Source organism: Aspergillus eucalypticola, assembly GCF_003184535.1.
Source record: "Aspergillus eucalypticola CBS 122712 chromosome Unknown BO83scaffold_42, whole genome shotgun sequence".
NCBI classification, from domain to species: Eukaryota; Fungi; Ascomycota; class Eurotiomycetes; order Eurotiales; family Aspergillaceae; genus Aspergillus; species Aspergillus eucalypticola.
The window spans coordinates 60,339-77,411 of record NW_020290316.1 but is presented as its reverse complement, the minus strand read 5'-3'; the positions used below and the strand labels follow the sequence as shown (position 1 = coordinate 77,411).

Here is a 17,073-nt window from a genome sequence, read left to right as displayed (position 1 = left end):
GGAGGCTGGAGCTGCGGCACACCCCTCACCTTGGTGATGCGAACAAATCCATTCGCCGGAGGGCAGCAATGCCGAAGGGGACAGTCAACGGACACAGGCCCAGGATCTGCATGAGCAACAGATAGGTTCAACAGGGGGCCTCATGTTCCCTCGCCAATGGTACCGGCAGTCACAATCTAGACCCGTCGAGTGACAGGGGTTAGGGGGACTAAGCAGTAAGCCTCTGTCGAATGGCCATTACAGGACAATGGCGATGTATCCGAGATGCTCACTAACAACCCACAAGCTGGCTAGGATGATCAATACTAAGGTCACTGTGGCTGGTTGTTGGGAGCTGGAACCCACCGGGGCCATGCACGGCTGACACCCTAAGAGTCCGTCACCTTGCAGACTTTTTTTTCCTTCCCCAAAGCTCCAAGAACATAGTTGCTGGTAGCTGAGAATTGGATGGAGCTCCTGACGAAAGGTGCAATAAAAAGTGTCCATTGCTTTCCTCGCTAGGCTAGCTTGAACCGAAACGTTCCGGCTCTGGTGGACTTCCCATTTAGCTCGTGAGGATTTTCTGCTTCGGGCAGTGATCAGAGGCGGGCGTATGTGTCCATCACCATGCGCTTCGTCGAAGAGAAAAAGTAGCGACAATTGAATCAGCGGCATCATTTCCCGAACCCTGGCTAGACTCCCTCCATATTGTATCCAGGGAAATTAAAAACGGGCGCGCTGGCTTAATTCTCGGGTGTGATGGGGAACCGTTTTGCCGGCCATGTTTTGGGTTCGGTTTGGGCCCCTGAAAGGCTGAAACCTGGAGCGACTGGCAAAAAAAGGTCGGGTCTGGTGTTCACGCTAAGGAAGAGATCGACTCGAGCCGTTCTCGTTTCTGTATAGGGTTCTTTTTCCCTTTTTCTCGCCCCTCCAATCCTTATTTGCCCTGGGGGCTCCATGGCCATCACGCCGGCGCTCCACTCCGCATGAACCATCCTCCATTGGGCATTTAACCGTTGAACATTGTTCTGCCCATCCTAATCACCGTTGCTGAGGCGGTCGCTTTTAGCTGCAGCCGAGTAGTCCAACATCGACTCGGCCTGGCTCCCCTTTCTCCTGCCTCTTCCTCTTTATCTTTCGCACATCAATGGCTGCTTCCTGCCGTTGATGCCTCTGCCCCTCCATGGCTACTGTTGCGACTGCCTGTCGAGGACCGACCTGACAACAACGTGATGAGGGGGTGGTAAGTTCTGGCGGCCCCTGGTGCGAATCTTGTTTCTTTTCTTTCTTTCCTGGCCCAGTTTGTTGGGATGCTATTTGGGCGGCATGCGGCCGCTGCTTTTCGACCAAGCTAATGCAACCGTTTACGTTCAGTCTCACCTGCCGTCAACGCCATCTCAAATGTAATTCAATTCCCCCTGCAAAAATCCGGTTTATCGGACGAGCATGGCCGGCTTTCCAGTTCAGCGCCTCTAACCGTGATATTCTAGGTGACAAGACGGGGTCCTCGTGCTTGCGATGCCAGCGATCGGGACGACAGTGTATCCCGGCTCCGACGAAGACGGAAGAGGTCACTTTCCGACACGGGCAAAATCCGTCGCTACGTCCAAAGGGCCCTCCCCGTTACGGAGAAAGCGACCTCGCGTTTCCTCCCGATCAGATATGGGTTGGGATGCCTGCGCAGGGTTGGTAGCCTCTGCAAGAACGAAGGTTTGAGACTTGCACTGATGACGGCTCCGTAGTCTCCTTCGAGGACGAAACAGATCGTACAGCGGCCGACTATCATGTTCTCCCGGTGAATCCCCCACCAGCGTCCCGGAAAGACGCAGTCAAGCGTCGATCTCTAGCTTCTGTGGCAACTCCCACATCATCGCATGCCCTCCAGCCTGTACTGTCCCCAAGTGACACCACTCCCACCACAGCCTTTCCGCCACAGCGCCTGGACCCAGTCAATCTACCTCTCGCATTTGATGAGCTCCGCGATCGACAGAAAGTCGCAAGTTTCAATGAGGCGTTCCTCCTTCGGCACTTCCGAAAAACGCTCGGCCCATGGGTGCTTTACCCCATTCTTCGATCACGATACGGTTGGATTAAGGCTAATCGTCGCTTTCTAGTTGGATGTTTGCGATCATGAGAGACATTTCTCTTTGGATGTGGTGGAACGGGCACCTACGAATCCCCTTCTACTCTACGCATGTTTGGCTATAGCAGCCCGTCATCTCTCCCATACAAATCATAACATTCCCCCGAATACCGCAGATGGATATCATGAGCGGTGCATCGGGATACTCTTGCCTGTTCTGGAAAACAAAGAGATTGAGATCAGTATTGATATCCTTCTTGCCTCTACCGTGATATTGCGCTTTTTCGAGCAAATTTCCTGTGCGTCCCCGTTGGTAAAGCCCTCTAATCCGATTAAGGCCTTCTAATACTTTGAGCAGCTCACAGCCCATCGAACGACCTTCAGCGTCATCTACTAGCCGGCTCAGTCTATATAAGTTCTCAGGTCGGATGTGCTACATCAGGCGGACTCGCAGAAGCTTCATTTTGGGTTTTCGTGATGCAAGATATCCAGTTTGCCTTGGCATATCAGAAACCACTGCGGTTGACACTGAGTCCGTTCGGGGAGAGACTGTACCTCTTATGGCAGCATGACTCATCTCAGAAAGATCGAGATTGGGCGCATAGAGCCATTTGGCTTCTTGCAGAGACGATCAATCACTGCTATGGGGTGCATGCATCGCTGGAGATGGAAGTGCTGAGTCGGAGTACTTTGAAACAAAGGATCCATACTTGGGACTTGGAAAAGCCGGATATTTTTCGACCACTGCATTACTCCGCTGCAGACCCAAGAATTGGCAGACCTTTTCCCGTGGTCTGGTTTACAAGGTCACTCCATGGTATGTACCCTTGGGAGTATCAGTGATCGGCCGTTGACGTTCCGTTTAGCGATCGCAGTACAACATATATGTATGGCGAAAGCTTTGATCCTACAACAGGAACTCAGGACTCTTTATTCGACGCCTAGTCCACAAGATATCCAGATGACCGAGGTACGCTGCCACAGACTGCAACTTTCAAAGGAAAGCCTAATTGGTGCCGTTCAGGGAAACATGACGCGAAGTCTGAGCATTTTGTTCGGAATTGCACTGTCGGTTGATGACGAGATATCTCTGCGCGTCATGGCATGCCACGCACTGTGCGCCTGTAAGTAATAATTTCTGCCCTGTCTGTGGCCCACCTGCTGGATACGGAAGCCCACTAACTGATCGATTGATCCACCAGGCGGCTCCTGGATTCGTGACCCTCTAGCGCAGACATGTTTGCTGGATCTTCTTCGGAGGACCGAAGCTGAGAATGGCTGGCCATGGTCATACATGGTCCAGAAGCTAACCCAAGAGTGGCGCTTGACCGTCAGGTAAAAGCTGTTGATCAGCTGACTCAGATTATTTTGTGCTGTTTCTCAACCGCGTCATGATGATCATTCACTTTTTAGCAACCGACAAGTGTTTGAACACCACCAATTCTCCAGAGGTCTACCAAACTTGACCGCTGCTTCTTGCTTTGTCCGATGGCTCGCTACGAATTATGATCAGCAAGTGGGGAATGGTCCAGCCAGTGCCCGAGTACGCCGGCTTGCAGACATTGGCAGTCTGGGACGTCGACCCGCAAGACAGCTGTTTCCTCGCTAATGCAGCCTCGGCCGAATGGAGTCGGCTCCTTTCGCACTTTATCACAATAGCGTGTGGGACCGGGGAGGAGGCTGTTGGGATTCTACCTCGCTTATTCGCCGTGGCGTGCTGAGTGAGTGGGTCTTAGGATTATACCCACTAACTTGTGATAAGCCTCTTGTATGGGTACTGCACGCGAACGGGTTGTTAATTTACCAGCATGGAAGTCTGATCCTCGATTCTGGAGCACGATACGAGGAACATATATCCGAGCAGACCATCGGACAAACAAAAGTACTAGCTTAGTTTATGACATTTTCCTATGTATATAAATATACCCAGAACTGTACTCCAATAGTATAGATACACATGATCAGAAATAATTAACCAAGAAGAGTAGGGATATCATCAGCATATATATATAATATATACAAATCCACCTCCCCAGAATAAAATCATCTACAGAGCCACATCCAAAATCACACATCAATAAAACCCCATGCCCATGCCCATACCCATCCCCCCATCCGCCTGAAACGGCAAATTCAGAATCTCATCACCCAACATATTCCCCAACATGAACAAATTCTCCGGATCAAACCCCATCTGCACGCCCAACTCGGGAACAAACAACCCTTGTATCGAACTTCCTCCTCCCGCTCCCCCACTAGTACCAGCACCAGCACTAGCACTACCAGTAGCACCAGCACCAGCACCAGCACCAGAACCAGGAGTAGTACCCACCATCCCATTCCCGTTACTCCCATTGTTCGGATCAGTCCCGAACCCCTGAACATCTTGATATGAGGGGCTGAAGGTAGGGTAGAATTGGCGGGGTGGAGGGGGGTATTGTTGGACCCAGGTTGTTGATGATGGTGGTTCGGTGGTGGAGTCGGTGGTGTGAGTGTGAGTGTGAGAGTGAGAATGGGTATGAGGGGGGACGGGGAGGTCAGCAGATGATGATGATGATGATGATGGGGATTGTTGGGGTTGGGTGGTGAGGAGGTCGGGGTAAGTACTTGTGCTTGCGGTGGTGGTGGTGTTGGGTGTGTAGATTGGTCTATTGGTGGATGTTGTTTGGGTTTGGGTTGGGGATGGGTTATTGGTTGTGGTTGTGGTTGTACAGCGGGATTGAGGATCGCCCATGGCGACTTCGCTGAGGAGGTGGAGGGGGGTTTGGTCTTGGTTTTGTTTGTCTTGTTGGGGGGGTTGCTGCTGGGTCATGGGTTTAGTGAGTGTTTGAGTTGTTGGTATATAGGGGATGGATATGTAGGATGGGGGGGTTAAACGAACCTGGAGTCGCTCTTCATCAGAGCACTTGTACAGTGATAATGCTTCATTGAGGACAGGACCCTGATCTTTACGTTTCATGAACCAATTCCGGAGGAGAGTTAGGACAACGCTGAATTTAGCTGGGGTGCGACCGCCCGGGGTTTCGCCGGCTTTGGTGTAATGACGGATGACCTTGTCTAGGTAGTATTCTGTCTTGAGGCTGCTGAGGTCGATGACTTGGGCCATGCGGGTGTCTGGGCTGGAAACGATGGAGTAGATCTTGATGAGGGCGACGATGGCGAAGGAGGTTCGGGCCAGAGCGACGGTCGGGGTTAGGACGAGGTCCTTGGTTTCGATGGAGCAGAGGATGTCGATGGCGTCGTGGATGGAGGTCAGGCAGGAGCTGAGGGCGTTAATGTGAGCTGGGCTGGTGGGGCTGGCGAGATCGTTGTTGGCGGTTTTGGGATCGTCGCGGTGGAATTCTACGTGCATGGCGTTCTCGTGGAGGAAGAGGTTGATGATGCAGTCGGATTGTTTCAGAATGGCTGGGGGTGTGGTTAGTAGGTAGGTAGGTAGCTGGGGAATTGGGGCTGTTGGGGGGGTGTTCGACGTACGGGAAAAGTGCTCTGGTGGAGTTTCTCGGCGCCATTGGTCCAATTGTCTTTCGAGAACGCGGAGCGTGTAGAGGAACTTCGGGTCTGAGAAGGATGATACGGTAGGGGCGTCGTCGCTGGTGGATTGGACGGCGATATCTTCGAGGATATGGGCTAGCTTTGCCCATTGGATCATGCCTTTGTCGGATGGTAAGGCCTCTGGTGACTTTTCGAGTATTTCCACGCATTCATCCATATATGGCATCCATCGGACTAAATTCACGCGTCTCAAAGAGACGGCACACCTATATGGCTGTTAGCGGCCAGTTGGCACGATGAGTAGGGGAAAATGAGAGACGAACTGCACGGCGAGGAAATAACAAGCAAGCCAAGTTCGTCTCGCCTCGGCTGAATCCAGGTCTACGACGGTAGATGACTTCTTCGAGATAAGCTCCTTGACTAGGGCGAACGGCCTGGACTTGGGGATTGCCTTTCGATTGAGACCCAGATCCATTGCGAGTGAGACAGCAAGGTGTGACAACTGATAGAATTTGATCTCTTCGAAATTGTCTGGTGGCGTGTACCAGTTGCAGCAGACTAGTATCGCCTGGACTAGATCCAGTGACTTTTCACCTTTCACGATAACTCGTTCGGCAAGCACTTTGTAGAATTCATCCAGCAGCGATAGCTGCAGGTGTGGTTGAATAGTACCGATCGCGGCTGCAACTATAGCGTGAAACAGCACCGGCTTCTTCTGCCGCACCTCATCCATTGTTGTGCCTGGTGGGAACACCACCATAGGTATGAGGGTGGCCATTCGATCGACGTATTTGATAAATGCCTCCTGAGCCAGTGTCTCACTCACGACGCCTCTGTCAATCAGATCACCCCCGCCCTCGCTGGCCGTATCTTTAGGCTGTGTCTCCAAGCCGTACCCCATAGCCCGCCATTGTTTGAGCGCCTTATTGTATAATGACTGGTCGTCGCTAGGGCTCGAAGTGCGAGAAGACACTGGAGCAGTCTCTTTGATCTCCCCAGTGTGCCGCCGCTTGCTCCCCGCCGTACTGGAAGGAGACCTCAAGGGGATTGATCCATTAGTAGAGGCATGCGCCGTGGATGAGAGCCAACGCCTCCCCGGATGCTCCTCGCGCGGTGGCTCAAGAGCGGCGGGCGGCGGAAGAGGGTGCGGTTCGTGGCCCTGGGAGGCCTGCAAGCTCGCCGTCAAGGCATCAATCTTCTTCTCCAGCTCCGCCACGCGACTGTCGGTCTTCTTCTGGCGCTTGCGCGTGGGAACGGTCACGATACAGTTCCGGCCGGCCTTGGCGCATCGTTTACACGTGCCATTGGGATGGCTGACATCGGGCTCGCATCGGACTTTGAGTTGACGACATGCTTCGCAGGCGCGCGGACGTCGCAATTCGGCATACGGATCGTTTGGATCGTCGGGATCGAGTTGAGAGGATGTGCTGGGCACCGAGCCAGGTTCAGGCCCGCTTCGGTATATAGATGGCGTCGACTGGGAGTGCGCGGCGCTGCCGTAGTAGCCGGGCCCACTTGCAGACGAGACGGCGGATCGCAGCTGGTCAGCGGGAGAGTAAGGGGACGGTGGTTCGGGGTAATCGCTGCGGCGTGCAAGAGTGGAGGGACCGGTGGCATTGGGGTCGGGATGTCTAGAAGAGACCGGGGGAGGGATATATGGACGACCGGCTGCGGCGCCGTCGGCAGGAGAGCTGTCACTGCCAGCACGCAGACGCGGATCGATCTCCATCGGTTTGCGGGGACGACTGGGTTTAAGGCACGTCAGCCTGGGTTGCACGACGGGTGGATGATGGTCGCCATGGCCAACGGGATCAATATCACGACCGGCAAGGATTTCCGATCGCTTGGCCGCGCGCGCGCGTTAATCCTAGAAGGGATAGTAAGGAGACCGAAATGAACATCAAGCTTACATTTTTAAGTTGAGAGAAAAGAAGATGAGGGGGGGGGTGGAAAGGCACGACGAGGCTGCAGTTGGGCGAAGGTCGGAGAACCGGACGGTCGGTGGCCGACAGCCGACCGTGGAGGCCTCAGGCGGGTGCGTGTTCAAGCCTTAAAAAGGAGTCCCTCCAGGAGATCCTGGATCAGATGCATTAGATATCGGGAACCACGTTCGAAGAAGATGGTGCTTCACTGCCGGGTTTGATGCGACAGATTGTGCGAGGAGAAAGAGATGACAAGAAGAAGAAAGCAGAGAAGGGAGAAAACGCGGAGACGCGAAAAGACGAGCCAAGGAGCCTCAAGTGGAGGGGGGCGGCTTTCTGTCGCCTGTGATTTCTTGTTTCTACGTCTCTCTCTCCTAATCTGCCGCCAGACCATGGGATATTTGTATACCAATAATACCATAAAATATCATCCATTTCAATTAATAGCGCCTGGGGAGATCAAGTTTCTTCTTTGACGCATATCCCATAATTATCTAGGCTCGAAATGATGAATGGATGACTCAACACCTTCAGGCTGCCATTCCTTCCTATCGCTGCTTACGTGTGCACCAACTGCCATCCCATCCCCCCTTTTCGATCCATAAGTTAGTCACTCTTATGGGTCACTTCTCTGATCAAGGAGTATGTAAAAGGTGTAGCATTCGTAAATGTCCAATGTCCGGGGGGAAACAGCAGTCGCTCTAACTAAATGGCCAAGAACTTCACGCGCCGAACTAATTGCATCAAACATGAGGGGGAGATCAAGAACACCAACCAGAGAGAAACTCATCACTCTCTTCAACCAAACACAAGAACCCCAAGCTGCTTGACAGCTGCAAAACAATGATAGAATGAGAGACAGCAGACAACAGGGCCCAGGACGCCGGCTCGGCGAATAGTACTGGAAAAAAGCATTTGCCTCACCAAGGTAAAGAGAAAAAACAAAGCCACCATCGGACCGACAAGTAGGCGGAAATCCAGCCGCAACCAAGCTTGCATAGTACAAAAGAGGCCCGCTATAAAACCACAAAAACACCAACATGAAGACATCAGGCTCGTTCAGGAGACTTTATGCACCGGGCACTCCTTCTTCCGCTCAAACCATTCAACGATGCATCGCTTGTGGAATTTGCACAGACACTCCAGCCGCACCAGCGACTGCCCAACCTCGTATTCTTCCATGCAAATGGTACACTCCTGTAACCCTCCATCCTGTCCCACGCAGTCCTTCTCCGTCGCCTTGAATACAACCAGACGAACGGGAACGGGTGAGGACGCCGCTGGGCTACCGTTCTGTGGGGACATGCGACCCTGTCGACCATGGCTCTCAATACAGTCGCGGATATGCGCTTCTCGACTAATCTCGTCCCCGTTGTTACCTAAAGGTGGAAGCTCTTGATCACAGATCGGACAGAGATCGCGCTCTTCGACGTGAGGCCGCCGCCACGGCGCTACTACCCCGAGAGACGAAGGTCGGGCTGTCGACGACACGGGCAATGAACTGGCACTTCCCACACCCGGATACGGGAGCGGTCGAGAGGACGCACTGGAACCCATTGAGATGGGATGGAAGCGGGAACTAGACAATGATCCGTAATCAATAGGCCTGGGCCGTTCCTGCAGCCGTGGAGCAAAGGCGCCGCCCAACCCACCAAACGTGGTATAATCGCTTGAGCCTACGGTCCGTCGTCCTGGCCGTGAGGGAAATGTACCTGGCTGCTGCTGTCATCTTGTCAGTGGGTGGGGGTGGGGAAGGCATTTCCGGAAAGGCATACATTGAGACTCACCAGGCCTCCACTGTGGGGATTTTGATTAGCGGGCGATGACACGGAATGATAAGATCGATGTCCAGATTGATTGAATGATGTAGGGTAAGCCCCCTGCCCTATGCCCGAACGTGATTCTGCTCCCCCGCGGCTCCGAACAGTCGCAAACCCACGAGGCGGGTCTGGGTTGGGATCTGGGACGCAGGGGTTACACAGCCGCACCTCCTCCCCGCCCCCCAGGGCCGGGTTGAGGGCAGTTGGGGAGGTAGCGGCGTCATCACCTTCCAAATCAATAACCGGAGCCGCGCGCGGGGGGATCAGAGAGGAGGAAGCATAAGAACGATTGGGGTCGCGCACGATGAACTGTCGGGGAATAGTAATCCGGTGGGGGGAACATGACGCACACACGACCCGGCCACATTTACGGCAGTGATGCTTCCTGTACCAAAAGCTGAACGTTGTCCCGCAAATGGGACATTTCGTCACCTCCGCATCAGGCTGCCATTGCGGCCGTGTATACTCCACGTAAGCACCAGTACCCGTCCGTGACCACGATCCCCGACGGTAGTTGTCAGTCGAGCTAGATGCACCCTGCGGCCGGGTCTGCGGTGGGGGTGATGTTAGATCTATGGGATTGGCATAGGACGAATGAGGAGGAGGAGGATCCTGGGGCGTCTGCGTCTGAGTCTGCGTTTGCGTCTCGAACGAGGAGAACCGGGGGATAGACCTGCTATCCATTGCTGCTGCTCGACTGCTACTGCTCGGCCCGGTGTCCGTCAACGGCTCGGGAACTGTACGCCTCGACCACGCATCCGCCTGCAGACCGACTATCCGTCGCTTACGATCCGACCCGCTGAGAGTGGATCGCCGTCTCTCAGTACGTCTATCTAGTGCAGGACCGGCCTCACTTGTCCGTAAATGCTCCGAGCTCGCATGAGGCCTGAGACCAGAAGAAGGCGGTGGGGCGGCGAAAGCGGCGGCTGCGGCTGCTGCGGTGGTGGTGGTGGTGGTGGATGATGAAGCAGATCGGGAAAACGTCGGACTCGACAGGGACGACATGAACTGAGGGAAAGGAGCAGGTGTAGAAAAAGTCGAAGCTGAAGCTGTATGTCTGCCGGACGCTGCAGAGGAGACTAATCTCCGCCGTTTGGACGACGGACCGTCATTGACTGAGTGGCGCGACGAGGCCAGGATTGGGGTAGGAATAAGGCAGAACCGCGTTTCCGGGTAGCGTGTGGCAGGCGTGAATATGGAAGGGGAGAAGACTGATTCTGGGGTACAGTCTTCTACCTGAGGAGGAAAAAGAAGAAGGCGGAATAATTGGCAAGAAAAACAAAAAAGCCGATAGACAGTGGATGCAAAGGTTTGGAAAAGAAGGAAATCAATCGAGAACGTTCGGACTTTTGGGCGTCGAAGGCAAATCTTCGGCCAGGAGGGGGGTCTCGTGACTCGGGCGATAAGAAGGAGAAGCACGCGCCCCAAAGTAACACCAGCACTAGTTCCTCCCTGCTGACAGCAATTTGATCAGGAAAGGGATGACCAACGCGGCTGCGAAAGGGACAAGAGTCTGCCAGCCGCAAGAGTGTGTGCGTGTGTGTGAGGTGAGGACGTGATGGTCAGGCGCTTTGCCGCTGGCTGACGTTCAACAAGCCGAGGATTGGCCGCGGGGCAAAATGGCGGTCCGCGAGGTGAGCTTCTAAGTTAACTAGTACTCTCTATTCTTTGTCTCTCTCTCTCTCTCTCTCTCTCTCTCTCTCTCTCTCGGTGTCCGTGGGTGTGTCTGTGTGCCTCTTTTATCATCAACCCACGAGGCTCGCGCCGATTATTCCGATCAGGGATGACCAGACTAGCCCAATTCCGTCAGGAGTATTTACTATCAGTGTTTCTAGCCAGGTCTCGGAGAATCTAGGGACACCGTGCATATGAATTATTGATCTGGCGGATCAGCCAGCTCTGACAGTCAGGCCACCGGGGGATCTCCTCTCTTCAAGTAGAGATAGGCTGGTGCTCGAGTTTATGCTGCCGTTGATGATTTCACATGTCTCGTATCTCACATTTATCTACTAGCAATGGACTACAGTCGCTCTATCCGCTAAATATGTGTGAAAATATATTTTACTAGCATAGTTGTTGCTATTTAGCATTATCAGCACTAATGTAAACGCCTATCTCCCATTCTCCGTTCACTATAGTTAAATGAAATTAGTGCCTAACAGTCCATACACGAAAAGAATTCGCCAACCTATACAAGATGCGACGCTGGGATTGCAGAACACAAAAAGGCCGTACCCATGCCGGAATGGCCGGGTTACAGGGGAAAGGGGTCGAAATCGTGGCTGCCATAACTGCGGGCCACGGTGCAAGAGCAGGGGGGATGGGGGAGGGGGTTAGACAGAAGATGTGGATATGAGACAAAAGGTGGATACAAGAATGAAAAACGAGGAGGAAAAGAAAAGAAATACAAGACACACGCTGGCCAGCAGAATGCTGCGGGATCCGGTTGCTTATTTACCGGAAATCCAAACCCATATATCACAAACTCCTTGCACATAATCCTTTTGTTGACGACACATTGTGAGAAAGAAATTCGTCATCTCCACAGCAATGCCGATGGAAGATAGCTTCGCTTATGCTTTCAGACTGACAAGGCTGCCTTCAGTGTGCCTCGTCGTGGTGATGCGCTTCATCCACCAGTTCGGCGGCGCTGCCCGCAAACGATGGTTCATCCGGACTGGCTTCGTGGATATTATCCTGAGTGCGGTACTGTGCGACGTAACCCATACTGGATGGACGCTCAACACGTGTGCTTCCATCGTTTACCCGACGACTTGATGTGGTGGATGCGGTTGTGGAAGCTATGGAAAAATTGCGATCTCGGGAGGCCGAGCTGGTAGCAGTGAATGGTAACCGACCAGTGACTGAGGCCGACGGATGGAGTTGCCCGGGATTATGAACAGATGGTTCTCCGTGACCGGATTCCATTGATTGCAGGGCGGCTGTATCTGTCACCACAGAGAGAGGGTTTTGCGTCAGATCCAGCTCTTCCGGAGCCAGAGAACGTATAGAGCCCTGGCGTCCGGCACCCGGTCGAGACGGAGACTGGGAGCTATGCTGAGAACCCGCGCGACTCGGAAGCTCAATGTCGCCGCCAGTTTCTACCTTGGGCAGAACAGTCTGCGTCTCCGTAGACCGCTCGTTTCCTTCACCGTCCGAATCACGGTATTGTGCATTAGCCTCCGAGGCCTCACGGTTCTGCTCTGCGGCAGCCTGGTCGTCAGGTTCGTCTCGGTAGGGTTCATGTTGGTCATGGAACTCTTCACTTTCGGGGAAGAGACCAGGTGGTGGTGCTCTGCTGCTGCGCACGACCTCGAAGCCTTTTCCTTTCTCCTTGGTTTTCCCACGGAACAGACTACGGAAGAAGCCGGTAGCAGAAGAAACCGGACCGGTGGGGTCAGCTGGACCAGTCTTCAACTTGCGCGTGCCCGACTGGGATAATGGCGGCCCCCGGACTCGGTAGTAGAAGTCGACTTCACGGACCGCGTAGTCCTTGCGTGACTGCCGGGGATCATCAAGGTCAAGGTCATCTTTTGGCGCCGGAATATACGCGGGAGTAGGCGTGCCCCTCCCAGAGACCGACGGCCCTTCGATAATGTCATCATCGATCTCCCCGTAACTTGAAGATCTGTGCGTGTGCCGCGATGCTCTGCCCTTCTCTCCGGCAGCTCCCATATCCACGACCTTCTTGCGAGGCCGCGGTGGCCGATAGTAAGGGTCATGCGGATGCATCGCAAAGACGGGACCGCTCTTCGGGGAGTTACTTCCTGGGGTTTGATACCCGGCAGCAAAGCCACCGGGTGTTGAGGGCGTAAAAATACCGCTACTGTTAGCCCGACTGTGGTTTCCGCCATGCGCGCTGCCGGAATCGAAAATTGCACTAGCCCGCCCTTCACTTGCACCAGCACGGTTCAAAAGCATGGCTGAGCTTCCGGAAAGACTACGAGGTCTCGACCCGTCAAACTGAGATGACAGCCTGTCATCGGTGTGCGCTAGCATGGCAGCTTCAGATCCCATGCTTTGACGAGTGGCGACGCTTTGTCTGGGCACACGGCGTGACAGTTGCCGCATACCGAATACCTTAACCAGGCCACCGCGGGTAACACCTCCTTCGTAACCACCCGCACCGGCGAGTCGTGCAATGACTTCGATAAGGGTCTGCAGAGCGTTCAAAAAGAATCCGAATACCATGACAAGCGCATGAAGGAACAGAATGATATAGCCAATCCATCCTCGAGCGGCCTGTGAGATGCGCAATGAAGGAACAAAAACGACGCTGAGCAAAATCGTCAGGAAGCGAACGATGGAGAAGCATGCATGGTAGAGGTTCATCGACGTTGGCGACGGGTACGGTTTGAAAGCTATCAGTGTCAAAATCGACACCACCTCGCAGATAGCCAGTAGTACGATCTGGGCGATGCCGGAGAGCTGTAGCGCCCCAATGGCAATACCACGAACGAACGTAAGAAATATTGGCACCAAAGCGAAGGCAGCTGCATCGTCACAGAAAGTGTTGTAAAGCGGGCCGTAGAGTAGTACGGTCGAAAGATCGTCGAAAAGGTAGGACTTGGGCCGAGTGTTCGCAATGAGCCGCACTGTCCAAAGAGAGAAGGCTGCCAGGATCACTATGACCACAACTGCGAGTGCGACAGAATATGCCGGAGATTCGCTGGCAATAACCAACTGGAAAAAGGATATTGATAGGATCGGGAGCAGTAGAAAATTGAAGACGACCCGGACAATGTTCCCAACGGTGAAAGGCATGTTTTTAGAGCGAAGGTCCTCCTCTGGACTATTGGCGATCTTGCGGGAGATTGAACGCAAGCCAAAAACCACCTGGATTGATAGCGTGACGACGACTAGAATTACCAGTAGCCAAACCATCATTCCCGGCCAAATATCACGCGCTGCAGGCATGCCGACATATTGATCCAGTTTGTCCAATCCGTAGGTAGCGTTGACGGCATACACACCGTCCTTGACGGGGTTTTGCTCGTTTCCGGGATCCAGGAAACTCTGATTGAACATGAGTACGGACCAAGCAACCCGGCTGATCACAGGCTGATAGAAACCAGGGTAGTTCAGGGTTAGAGAGCCGGTCAACACTGCAAACTGGATGTACTGTAGGCAGTCCCCAAAACCAGGCGTTACTAATCGGAGCACATCTTCGTCGCGACCATAATTACTAGTCCAGTGGAAGGGGTCCGTAGTACCCCATGGGCTATAAATCGCTGCCGTTACCGTGGCAATACCGACCAGGACAAGTATAACAAGGGGGATATAAGCCAAGGTGCTTTTCAGAGACGACCCCAGATCGGGGGTTATTGCGACGGATATACAACCGAGCTTCGTGGCAGCAGCGTCACCAGATTTAATCACGAGTCTTGACGACAAGGTCGAAAAGTAATAGGAGGAAAGCATATCATGTTCAATCGAAAAGGCGCGCAAAGCGGACAAGTCCGACCTATACAGCGAGGATATTGTTAGCCAGTGCGCGATACCAGTTTACAACAGCGCGGATGACAACGGGATTCCTCACGAGTTGACATAGAAAACGGGGCCCAGGGGGCAAGACCCCTGGAAGACCGAGTCGCAGAATCTTGACGCTTCATTGTAAGGAGAAAAGCTCAGAACGTCGATTGACGACAGAAGGGTGGAGTATTTGTTGTTGGCAGCATCCAGGTCCACGATCTTTCCGACAGTGTCATTCGGGTTCGACCACTGGGGGTCATCCGGCGATGGATAAGATTCCCCGTTCGCAGTTCCCGAGACGTTGCCGTATATGGATATATTTAAAGGGTGAAGGGAGTCGTGCTGTTTGAAAACAACGGAGACGTCGAATGGGACGAATTGCAGCTGTCGTGGTTCCGATTGAATCACAGCGGGTTCCAGACAGTTCTCAAAGTCCAGTAACACCGCAGAGGCAGGAGGTATCCAAGATATCAACAACACAACCAGCATCAAGCTAATACCACTGACCCATGATCGATCTCTGCGCCAGCGCCATCGTCGCGTCGTTTGCTGATCCTGCACGAACCCGAAACCTTGGATACCCTGTCTTCTGGTCCCGACAGCTGAACCCGCATCATGGTGCCATCTCGCGTCGCAACGTACAGACATTTCGGCCATCGACAGCGAACGGGATGACCTCCTCGGGGAGGTCAGTCCCCCCGTAAATGATTCAATCCACGTTGTCCAAGCAGTATCGGAAAATGCCAATAATCCCAGGACCTCGGGTACCTGATCAGGCTCCAAGTATAACGAATGACGTTTCCCGGTCGAGATTCAGCGAATGAACGGAACGGTAGGTAGGATTAAAAACGGGCGAGGTCGGCGAGGGAAGGGGGGAGCTGAAGCTGGGATGGAGGGGAATGGCAGGGTGGCTTGTGGATGATGGGCTATTCGAGAACAGGAGTGGATTACTCCTCGATCTCCCCCAGGTTGGTGATGTAGGGGATGCGCACCATCACTTCGGGGGTTGGCGGGGAGGGGAATAGGCCAGGCTCGGAAGGTGAGGCAGTAAACACGGGAAGTCAGCAGCAGCAGTTGGTTAGTGGAGAGAGAGAGTAGAACGAGTGGGAAGCCCCGATACGATGGGCGGTTTAGACTTTGTGCAAGGAAAAGAAAGCACCACGCCTGTGAATTAGCGACAAGGCAAAAAAGGGAAGCAAGAAGGGAAAAGGGTCAAAGAAAATTAAGATAGTGAAAAAGAAAGAAAAGAAAAAAAAAGTTGGCATGATTGGTATGCGAGGCCCCCCAGCTCGGGCTGAGCGAAAAGGCCCATCGATCCATCCACCATTAACGGGGGGGTGGGCTTTGCTTTGCTTGCCTGGCTGACTTGGACTTGACTTGACTGATTGACTGCGCCGCCATGTTTGTTCTCTTTGCTCTGTGGCAGCCGGGGAGCGACGGATTCAGTTTGGGGCGGTAGCACTGCTACTAGTAGTTAGTTCCTAGTGGTGGGTGGCAGTGAGTGAGTCCAGTGGGTGGTGGCTTCTAAACTTGGCAACGCTAATCCTGAGGAACCAAGTCCCAAAGTCAGCCAAAAAGGCAACCCACCCATTCATCCATTACTTACTAGTTATCCGCACACAGAACCTGATCTACCGGCCGGAGTAGTACGTCTCTTTTTTTTTTGTTAGTGAGTATCATCTGACTGCTAGTTAGATAATCGCTAGTATTGTACAGTTAGTAGTTAAGTAGCTACGGAGTATCTACAAGCTGCTAACCCCAAAAGAGGCTCATGCTGAAAGGTTGTCTCACCCCTCAGTCACTAAAATTACTCCAAGTATCATGATCCACGAATTACTTGACAACTATTAATTATTATGTGTCGTTCAATTCATATTTGCTGATACCGCCTATTTTGCGCTTCCTTGTTTCGCAGCCACACCGTGGGCTCGGATCAACCTAGCTTAGCTACTGATTAAGTTAGGTATTGCTTAGGCATGGATGATGAGATGGCATCAGCCCCATGAAGGACCGAATGATTCGGCGGTGGAATATGACGGGCGGACAAAAGGTCGAATCCGGAAACAGAGCTGGGGAGCTGGGGAGCTGTGTCGGCTTTTTCCTGACTGATGGCCCATGGTCGTGTAACATACCACTCACTCACTTATCGTCAAAGCCAGGGAAGAAGGACAGCCGGAAAAGGCTAGGATCCCTTACTTGTCACTGCCCGATTCAACGCCAATACAACCCTCTGATCGCATCCCCTTCCATACTGCACAATGATGAATTCGATCTCCTAGTAGGATCCGACCACAATGGTTGAAAT

General features: G+C 53.2%; 4 protein-coding genes across 4 annotated transcripts; 1 reads left to right on the top strand and 3 right to left on the bottom strand.

Moving 5' to 3' along the window:
- Positions 1–1,333: 1,333 nt before the first annotated feature.
- BO83DRAFT_403642 (Zn(II)2Cys6 transcription factor) lies at positions 1,334–3,783 on the top strand (the record flags this gene model as incomplete). Its single annotated transcript, XM_025533640.1, has 9 exons — positions 1,334–1,382; positions 1,470–1,664; positions 1,722–2,032; positions 2,094–2,361; positions 2,421–2,879; positions 2,929–3,032; positions 3,087–3,186; positions 3,265–3,397; positions 3,576–3,783. 9 exons carry the CDS (start codon positions 1,334–1,336, stop codon positions 3,781–3,783), a joined length of 1,827 nt encoding a protein of 608 aa, XP_025382561.1.
- A 286-nt stretch (positions 3,784–4,069) lies between these two features.
- BO83DRAFT_183603 (putative C6 transcription factor (War1)) lies at positions 4,070–7,431 on the bottom strand. The gene is made up of 4 exons (XM_025526494.1): positions 5,878–7,431; positions 5,537–5,820; positions 4,944–5,467; positions 4,070–4,865 (listed from the first exon to the last, which is right to left on the bottom strand). Exons 1-4 carry the CDS (start codon positions 7,281–7,283, stop codon positions 4,137–4,139), a joined length of 2,943 nt encoding a protein of 980 aa, XP_025382560.1. The 5' UTR covers positions 7,284–7,431; the 3' UTR covers positions 4,070–4,136.
- A 1,104-nt stretch (positions 7,432–8,535) lies between these two features.
- BO83DRAFT_403640 (phosphatidylinositol-3-phosphate-binding ubiquitin-protein ligase) lies at positions 8,536–10,301 on the bottom strand (the record flags this gene model as incomplete). The annotated part of the gene is made up of 2 exons (XM_025533639.1): positions 8,536–9,198; positions 9,264–10,301. The coding sequence occupies 2 exons, from the start codon at positions 10,299–10,301 to the stop codon at positions 8,536–8,538; spliced, it is 1,701 nt and encodes a 566-aa protein (XP_025382559.1).
- Positions 10,302–11,765: 1,464 nt separating this feature from the next.
- On the bottom strand, positions 11,766–15,661 carry BO83DRAFT_183599 (uncharacterized protein). The gene is made up of 2 exons (XM_025526493.1): positions 14,836–15,661; positions 11,766–14,760 (listed from the first exon to the last, which is right to left on the bottom strand). The coding sequence occupies exons 1-2, from the start codon at positions 15,423–15,425 to the stop codon at positions 11,898–11,900; spliced, it is 3,453 nt and encodes a 1,150-aa protein (XP_025382558.1). The 5' UTR covers positions 15,426–15,661; the 3' UTR covers positions 11,766–11,897.
- Between the last annotated feature and the right edge of the window lie 1,412 nt (positions 15,662–17,073).